Source organism: Plasmodium cynomolgi, chromosome 14 (assembly GCF_000321355.1).
Source record: "Plasmodium cynomolgi strain B DNA, chromosome 14, whole genome shotgun sequence".
Classification (NCBI taxonomy): Eukaryota; Apicomplexa; class Aconoidasida; order Haemosporida; family Plasmodiidae; genus Plasmodium; species Plasmodium cynomolgi.
In genome coordinates, this window is record NC_020407.1 from 855,705 (window position 1) to 865,723 (window position 10,019).

At 40.5% G+C, this 10,019-nt stretch overlaps 2 protein-coding genes across 2 annotated transcripts; one reads left to right on the forward strand and one right to left on the reverse strand.

Moving 5' to 3' along the window:
* Positions 1-405: 405 nt before the first annotated feature.
* PCYB_142880 (hypothetical protein) lies at positions 406-6,102 on the forward strand (the record flags this gene model as incomplete). Its single annotated transcript, XM_004224759.1, has 2 exons — positions 406-540; positions 817-6,102. 2 exons carry the CDS (start codon positions 406-408, stop codon positions 6,100-6,102), a joined length of 5,421 nt encoding a protein of 1,806 aa, XP_004224807.1.
* Positions 6,103-6,907: 805 nt separating this feature from the next.
* PCYB_142890 (hypothetical protein) lies at positions 6,908-9,472 on the reverse strand (the record flags this gene model as incomplete). The annotated part of the gene is made up of 2 exons (XM_004224760.1): positions 6,908-8,888; positions 8,964-9,472. 2 exons carry the CDS (start codon positions 9,470-9,472, stop codon positions 6,908-6,910), a joined length of 2,490 nt encoding a protein of 829 aa, XP_004224808.1.
* Between the last annotated feature and the right edge of the window lie 547 nt (positions 9,473-10,019).

A 10,019-nucleotide genomic window follows, 5' to 3' on the forward strand; every position in this document is an offset into this window, starting at 1 on the left:
AATACCGGCAAAAATAATTACGAAGGAAAGAAAAAACGAATGGTGAGATCAGTTAGTCATTTCCTGCACAGTAAGCAACTACGAGTGTTTAGCGAACAATTTGCACATTCATGCGTAAGCAAATTCAAAAAATGAAATAAAAAAAGGTTAAATAAAAAAAATGAAGTAACAGTTTCACGCTGTAACCGAGTATACCTTCGTACCTGCACTCTCTCCCCTATGTCCTTTTTTTCATGTAAGTAGAGCTAAATGCATTTTTTTTGATATTCACACATATAGGCAAGCACAAACGCGCACTTGCACAGGCAACTGGCGCACGGCTGTTGAGAAATTGTCCGCGCGACTGCACACACAACTGCACTCTTATATGCACGTTTTTTTTTTTTTTTTTTACTTGCACACAAAATGAACTGCAAATGCTGCCACTTTCCAAATTTGTCAATAGAAAGATACGAGACCTTAAAATTAACACAAAACAAAAAAATCACCAAGGCAGATTGCAACACGCAAAATAAAAAAAAAGCTGCAACAGGCGAAAGGGTAAACGGGCCTCGCGCATTCACTAGGTGCAACACCAAGTGCTGCAATAACAATCATTTTGTTAATATTAGCAGAATTAGAGCCATTAGACAGCTTAAAAGCGGAACATCCAATGGTAGCGTGCTACCCTTGAAAAAGGTCAAAACGGATGGACCTTCCGAAAAAAAAAATAAAAAAATAAGTACTAGGGGAAAGATGAAAGCGACGAAACAGTCACATTTGTCTGCAAGTTTGGGCCACGGCGGGAAAAAAAGCTCCATGCTTCTCCCTGATGAGCAACTAACGAGAGGAAGTAATGCTGAAGGGAGAGGCCGCAACGGAAGTAGTGCCGAAAGTAATGGTGGAAGTAGAGGTGGAAGTGAAGTCGGAAGTGAAGTCGGAAGTGGAATCGGAAGTGAAGTCGGAAGTGAAGTCGGAAGTGGAGTCGGAAGTGGAATCGGAAGTGCAGTCGGACGCGAAGTCGGAACCGAAATGAGAAACGAAGTAGGAAGCGAAAACCGAAGTGGGTCGAACGCACGCATAATGAAAAACGCAACTCACCAAAAATTCACAGGGAATAATAAAATAAACTCAATCGAGAAAAACAAAAGTAAAAGCTGCTCCTTGAGAAACATTATGGGTTCCAATTCGGCTCCGAATAAAGACATCCATGAGGACACCTCGAATTGGGGTCAGCTCTTTGAGAACGCAGAAGGGGATCCAGGTGTATACACTCCATCTAATGAGCTTCTAGACGAAAAAAATATCTGGAAATATGCCAAGGGAATAAAGAAAAAGAAAAAAAATATGAATATTGCAAATGTTTATACAGTTTGTCAAAATGAGTCCTCTTTAAGCATCGAAGAGAAGTGCCCCTTGGTAGGAAAACACAAGGACGTGCTGTTAGTAGGAGACGAAACTGAAGATCCCCTTAGAATGAATGGGACTGGGTTTGGAGAAATGCTCATAAGTAAGAAGAGCTATTTAATTGCGGGTTTGGCGAATATGCCACGTGGGGAGAATAAGGATGTGTTCGCGGAGGGAAAAAGTGGACTTAACATTGGACGTAGTAGTGATCATAGCAGTGGACGCAGTAGCGAACATTATAGTGGGCGCAGTAGCGAGCATGGTAGTGGGCAAAGTAGCGAACATGGTAGTGGGCGAAGTAGCGAGCATGGCAGCAATCGTAGCAGCAAGCTTAGCAGTGTTACTCAGCATGCCGACGGAAGTGCCAAGGACCAACAGAAGACTCAAGGGAGCCAAACAAAAGACATAGCCCACGTAGCTGATGATATGCCGTTACTAGCAATCGGAGCGGAAGAATGTAAGAAACCAAAAAATTTAAAAGACGAGGAATACGCTAAAAAGAACCACCAGGAAGACATTTCAATGTACAACTTAATTCGCGACATATGTAAAGGTTCCAAGGGGGTGAAGAACAAGGAGGGGGAAATCCTCCTCAATTTGGAAAACCTAGCCAGTCGCGAATTAGTGAAGAAAAGCACGTCATCCAGAAAAGCGATCAATCACGTGAAGGAGAAAATATCGTCAATTTTCCATGCGAATGAGGGGAAGAAACAGGACCCCACGTGTGCAGGTGGAAGCTTAAATTCTAATAATCAAATCGGTTTGCCCAATGGAGACACAGTAGAAGGGCATAGCGAGAAAGGAAGCGCGGAGCGTGGAATCGAGCAGACGGGAGAACATGAAAGCGAAGCCAGGGATGACCCGCGGGATGACCAAATGGAACACCTGAGAAACCAACTAAATCACCATTTGTACAAAAAGTTAACAGATGACACAATTACCGAAAGTACTAATAACACCTGCTCCGATTTCAATGAAAGTACGCACAACAACAGTTCCCCGAAGAGCACCAAGTTTTTATTCAGTATGTGCAATGAGGAGGAGAGGGAATTATGTGAGAAGATTACGCTGCCCAAGTCTACAACCAACAGTGCAGTCAATAGCATGAGTGTGTACATGGACTCTTCTTCATCCATGTCGGATGGAAGTTTATTCAATGACGTAAATAGGAATAAGTCAAACGTAACAGAATACGAGAAGAAGGAGAATATTTCATGCAATGTTCAGAAAAAGAGAGATTGTCCAAATATAACTCCATTGAAGGGGGGTCCCCTAATCAATCATACCGTGCATGATAAAAGCAGCAGCGTTAGGAGGAAAAGTGAAGTTCCTAGTAGTTCATTCCCCATCCATGGGAAAATAATTAATCTCGTTGGGAACAGCCAAGCACAACATGCTGATGAAGAAAATAAAAAGGACACAATCGAAGAAGAAGAAGAAGGAAACAAAATAACCAATTTGAAAAGAAGCATAAACCGAGATGTAGATTACAGTTTAAAAAAAAAATTAAAAATAGAAGACTATTCTTTACTCAATTTAAATATATATAAAAATAACCCCCCAGAATTGTGTAAAAATAATAACTACAATACGTACATATTGAAAAGCCTCCAAAATTCTTACCTAAGAAATAAATTATTCAACGGAACGTACAACCAAATCAGTAGCACCAGTACGAAAAAAGAAGGTGGAATCCCGTCCTACGTTGATAATAGCCCCTTCAATAGTACAGAAAAGTATAAGCATAAATACAACAGCAAGAGTGGCAGTACAGAAGAATATGATGAAGCGGAGGGGTGGGATTTTATTAGACTCACAAATAATGAAATGGATGAGAAAATCAACAGTGAAGAAATGGCAAAGGGAAAAAGGAAGCAACTTAACGATATGAATAGCTACTATAATGATGTACTACTCAATGGTATGGTATGCCCCCAATCTACACAACTTATAAACGTAGATAACAATGCATGCAGAAGTAGCCCCTTCAAGGAACAAAACTTTAGCGCTACATATAAAGGAGGCGAATCAACTGACGATCATTTTAACAGCATATATACGAATGATGCAAATTACTCCAACCTGTTGAAGGAAAAACAGTTGGACAATGTGCATCTGAATCTACGTGATATTATAAACCTCCTAGAGAAAGAAAGAATCGGAAACTTATACAATGAAGAAGAATTAGAATCCATAATAATTCCTGTTGGAGGAGTTTACTACGATTCTGGTAGACAAAAGTGGTTATACAAATATGACGATGGAGACAAAATGACAAATATGAGGAGGAAGTTTTTATATGCACAAAGCTATTCTTATCACCAGTCCAGGCAGATGGCACTACAACATAAGTACAACTACATAAGGAAGAAGTATAACATTTTTAGTAACCTTGATGATGAGGAGAGAATGTTCTTTGTCTCCATCAGTGGGTATGCAACAGGTGGAGGGGCTGCAAACAGGGGAGCCCCAAACGGGGGAAACACCAACCAAAGGGTGAGCCCAAACCAGGGGAAGAACCCTCTCTCCAAGCTCCTCAACGAGTATGGCAACGACGCTAGCACTACATATGGCTGTACTGCCAAAGAACAAAGTCAGAGACGCATAGAGAGGTGCAAACAGAAGGCCGACCCGAAAGAAATACAACCAGAAGGTGAAGAAGCAGAAGAAATAAATCGCTACCACAATGGCACCGATGAAAAGCAACACCCTTTTTACAGTATAAATAAAAGCCCCTCCGACATTAGAGAACCAAATTTAAATGACACGATTAATCCGTTAAGCATTCAGACCCCCCTCAGTGCTTCTGCGTCTTCATCACATGAAGGCACTCAAACAAACTGTGCAGTTAGTGGCAAAGGGAAAGCGGACTTCCCTAGTTATAACATAATAAACGGAAAAAAGGATGTACACAATTGGGTTGGAGAATTATCCAAAAGTAACATAAAAGAAAAATCATTCTCAGATGGGGTTCAAAACCCAAGTACTGTTACTCAAAGTGGAGACCCCTATGGAGAGTACTTCCCCAATAGTAGCATCACCTCGAAGACGAGAGCCGTTCTGTACAAAACTCTAGGAGTAGAATTCTCCAACGACTTGGTAGAAAAAATGCAGAACCTACCGAAGGAAAATATATTCTATGAGAGAGACAAAAAAAGATGGGTGATTAAAATTTTCGAAAAGAAGACAAACACCTTGTTATATTTCAAAGAATTTGATTGCACCGTTTTTGGATTCGTCTATGCCTGCATCTTAACCATAGAACATAAACATCTATATCTAGACTATTTTCTAAATGAAAAAAATTACGATTTCTTGATGCAACTGATCCAGAATAGCTCCTTGAAAAGAAAGCTTTACTTCAACTCTGCAGTTCGATCGACTGGCCTAGGCAGCAACGGGAACCTCGCAGGGGCCAACATGTTCTTCATGGAGGGCGTCAATGAGGAGGCGAGCGTAGAAATGAGTGCAGAAGTGAGTGCGGAAGCGGATGCCGAATTGAATTACGATGCAGATAGGCAACGAATCAAATCGGGACACAACCCCAACTTTGCCTACTTGGTGGATAATCCAGACGCGGTATGGAACGACAAAGGGTTAAGCCGATTTGGAGAATTTTATCAAACGGAAAAATTCGGAAGGGAAAATTTAACCATGTATAATAGCGGCGCATCGTTGAGCAAACCCTCACAGGTAGGACATATTTTTGCCCATAAGAAGTACCCCTCGAAAAATGATTTGCAAGCAACCAGAAATGATACGGCTGATAGAAGAAAAAATATTCCTTCCTGTTTTCAAAACCAAATGGATGGAGAATATTTTACGAATGCGATTGGTACAAACATCTGTGGAGGAAATGCCGACTGTTCGCGAGGGAAGGAGAAAGAGATGAACTGGCTACAAATGGAATGGCCACAAAAGGAATGGTCACAAAAGGAATGGCCCAAAGCGGAACAGTTCAAACGAGGCCCAAAGAAGGAGCACCGTATTACTGAGAGGGGACGAAAAAATAAGACCCGTGAGGAAGGATCCCAAAATTCCTTCGTTGCCCAGATGGAGAAAATGCAACATTATCTTCCACACGATGAAGATAATAACAAAACGATGATCATAAGTAACGTCCGAAGTGACTGCCACAACGAAGTAGCGAGCTGCAATGGCAATACCGACACGCTGTCCCCCCACAGTGGATTCCAGAATAGCGAAATTTGCAAGGATCAAGTGATAAATGCTAACGAGACTGATGATAAGAATAGGAAGAAAACCAGACAGACGAACCAAATGAAGGCGAAAAAAGATTCCCTATATTATAAAAAAACGAAAAATTCAAAGGATGCTGTAGCAAACGGAAAAGACTCCACCCTTCCGGCGGACTTGATGCAAGAAGAGACAAATAATTTGATCAAATTAGATTCCTACATAGAATCTTTGGAAAATAATACGGACGTAATTTCCTTGGCGAAAGAAACAATCCTTTTGCTTCTTAAAGACATTATAAATTGTATCCCCTTTCAAATGGCCCCCTCTGTAATATCGAGAAAAATTTATTACCAAAAAATTAATGCGCATGTTAAGTTTGTATATCATTCTCAAAATATCCTCGATTTGATGCCCTACTTCTTCATATTCAAGAATGTCATTAAGCAGAAGAAGCTGCCGAGTGACCAGTCCCTGTACATTTGCAACGTCTTGTTGTACGCCTTGTTCGAGGCGTAGGCCCTAAAGTAGTGCAACAAAAATGGGGGGACAATCAAAATGGCGCAAAGGGACGCAGCAAATAGGGATAAGAGGCCCTCTCCCCACCCTTTTTTTGTAACTCCCTTTTGTCAAATGAGGCACCATTGTAAGTTCATCTCCCCTTCCCTTCCTGTATACGTCTATACCATGCCGCCCCTCCTCCATGCAATACGTGACACTTGACATTTTCAATTTTGTTCCACACACAACATTCATTTTTTCCCGAACGTGTTGCCGTCCAATGGTCATTAACATGTTGGAGACGCGTGCACACCGATTTATGTTTAAAAATAGGAACACGTCCCCCTTGGAGCATTCCACAGATTGGTGCTTCCTACCGTCACACCGTCGTCATAGATCACGCATGTACGCCCCCGCTTGGGGCGAATATTTGAACAATGCGATGGTTCGAAGTTACGAAAAAATTAAAAAATTGTTACATATATATGCACGCACAGGAACAATACCAATTTGTGCGTGCTCGAAAAAAAAAAAAAGGAAAGAAATTAATGTGGCATAATTTAGGTGCATTCATGCACGGATATGCGAGGGGAATTATCACTGAAATGAAAAGAGGCACAGTGCGGAGCGATTTGGACAGCGGCGTGGAAGAGGGAAAGGAGCCTGCGCCGTGAAATATATACGCAAACGCGCAAATGCACATTAAGCGGTTTCACAACTTCACCCTTTCACGATTTCATCGATTACCGATTACCGATTACCGCTTACAGCTTACCACTTCACCGCTTATCGCTCACCGCTCACCGCTCACCGCTTCGCGACTTCATTTGATCGGCCTGCACACCGCACTGAACGTGTTTACGGAACTTATGTAGTAAAAGAAATCGTCGTTCTTCAAAGATTTGGATGCTGTAGACACGTCCGCGTCCTTGTCGGCCCCCAGTGAATTAATCTTCTCCGAGAGGAAACTCAAAATGCGCTCGCAGCAGCGCCTGTTCGTGTCTGTATTCTTCATATTGTCGTAAAAGGTAAGGGACGAAATTGCGCATGAGTTGATTAAAAAGGAATACTTCTTCCTCTTAATCTGATCTTTTAGGAGGCACTGCTTACTCTCCAAGAGGTGAAAGTAGCCAGCATCGTTTCCACTTGGCTTGGTCGACATAAAATTCTGCATATCATGTTCGCTGTCGTCATCCGTTTCTGCGTCTGCGTTTGTGCCTAAAGCGGAATGTTGATCTATATTCACCCCTGCACTTGAAGTCGGCACTTGGGCCCCCTCACTCGCAGGAACTTTTTCACTTTCCTCATTCTCCCTGTTCCTCCTTTCCACCATTTTGGTGATTTTACCCATTAGCGTATCGTATGTATCACTCATTATGACAGACAAGACGTACTTGACGTAATTCATCACATAGTAAATGGTCTTAACTATGTTATAGCGAACGTTACTTATCTGATCAGTGTTCAAATCTTCCAAAATGGCTAGCACCTTATTTTCGATATAATGTAGGGGGAAATAAACGACAAGTCTGGAAATGTATTGCAGACAGGTAATTCTGCAGATGTGCCTACTCGATTCTTTAAGGTCATTTAACAGGTAAGTAATTCCTTTTTCAAAAAAGGAGAAACTCTTGGCCTTGATTAAAAAGTGTAGCGTGTTCACTACTTCCATTCGGATGGAGTAGACCATGTCTTTAGCCCCTATATTTATAAAACTCCAGAAATCGCCATAATTTGAAGAAAAATTTTCCTTATTTTGATAAAAAAAAAAGTGATCAAAAAATTTTAAGTAATGATATAATGTACACCTTAATCTCCAATTCCTACTTTTAACAATTTCTTGACACAGTGGCATAATAATTTGTTTCATATCAAAAAAGGAAATAAGTTTCGAAATTTTGTGCAAACAAGTGAACAAATCTGACTTCAAATCACTTTCTTCTATCCTTACGAATAACAAAAATAATGGCAGGATATATTCTATGGATCCATTTTTGTCCAATATGTCTGGTAAAGAACATAACAATTTGCACAAAGAAATTTTTAAATGCACATTATTACTATCAATGTCTCTTTTCAAATCATCAAAAATTTCATCCATTATGTTGACACTAATTTTTGAATGCACTAAAATATTGTCCAGATTATTCAACACAATACTACGTACATTGCTGTCTACATCTTTCAGCAGTAAGAGAATGACAATAGATATGTCTTCACTCTTTCGTACTTTTAAAATTCTGTGAATGTTATTTGCTAAAACGGCTCTTACTCTCCAGCTTTCGTCATTACATATGTTCCTCAACGTTTCTTCTAAATTTTTTACAAAATGTGGATCACATGTTAGGATATCTGCTAATATGGATACTGCGCTTATTTGTACTTCGTCCATTCCATTGATGGGGAAAAAAAAACTTCTATATATTTCTTTCGCTCCTTCCCACAGTTTCTCTACAAATATTTTTCGTTTTTCATTCGTTTTCAAGGTGATAATTTCCTCTTCGATGTTTTTTTTCTCTTTTTTTTCGTCCCCATTTAGTGTGTGTCCACTTGTTCCGCTTGCTGTGGTTCTATGGGTACTCACCACACCATTCACTTCCTCCCTCTTTTCGAGTTTTCCTTCCACCTGTTCTTTCCTATCTCCATTGAGTGTCCCCCCCTTCCAATCTGCCTCATTATTCGCACCACTTTGAACCGCATATCCATGGGCCCTCCCAGCAGTTTCATCCCCAGAAAGTGGCTTCCCCTTCTCTTCTTCCCCTTTCGCTGAAGAGTACATAGAATTCTGGCTAAGTTCTTTATACCTTTTTAAAATAAAAACGAAAGAACAGAAAGTTTCACAGCAGGATTTCTTTACCAATATGCTTTGATCTTGACACAATTCTAAAAACACCTGGATGAACGTTTTCATATATTTAGGTTGTCCTTCCTGTATGCACCTTTCGATTATTATTGGAATAATTTTACTAACTCCGATTCGGTAGTTATCACTATCGCTACTAACCAGATTCATCGTTTTGGGGCATATAATATTTATCAGTGTATTACAGTCACATTTGTGTAAATAATTATTAAAGGCAAGAAAGGCATTCACATTAATTTCCTTTTCGTACGTCACAATGAAATGTAATATTAAGTCACATAAAGAACTACAATCATTTACATCACTTAAAAAATTTGTTATGGTAACTAAATTATTGGACAATTCAAAGAGGACATCTGAATCGTCTTCTATTATGTTGTACAAAAATTTGATGACTTCATTTTTTGTTTTTTCCATTCCTACAATTTCACATAAGGTTTTTATTTCCTTCATGTGCTTTAGTCTCGTCTTGGGGTCAGTTGCCTGTATCCCATCAATAATCTCTTGTGCCTTCTTCCGCTCCATGGTTTGAGAATCCTGTGTCCACCTTTCTGTAGAGCGGGTTGGATCTCCGGCGGGGAGACAAATGGGGCTTCGTTTCCGTAATGTGTTCTTATCACAAGGCGCTGCCTCGCATTGCTAAGAAAAATTATTGTCACTTAGCTTTTTTTGTGTGTCCTTCTGAGTTGATTTGTACCGCCCTTCCACAAGCTCATCTGCTTATGTGTGTGCAGGTGTATTGGGGGCTTATAACGGTCTACACGCTTGAAGGAGCTAACCCATGGGCGATGGTGAACGAGCGCATAGCTGCGTTATGCCGTGTTGCTCAGGAGAGTCTCGCGTCCGTTCAAGTATAAAATACGTATATAGGTGCAATGGGACATACACGCATGTGTACATTCGTGCTTATGTTTGCAAGTACACATGCCGCTTTTTTATTTCCTTTTCAGCGTCTGTGACGCTTTGGTAAAAATGTGCGTTCTCGTAAAACTATCTCCAGTCCCTGGCATTTTTTTTTTTTGCCATACAGTTTGTGTCCTCGCCGGTTTGTGACACGCTCTTTGCTATCTAT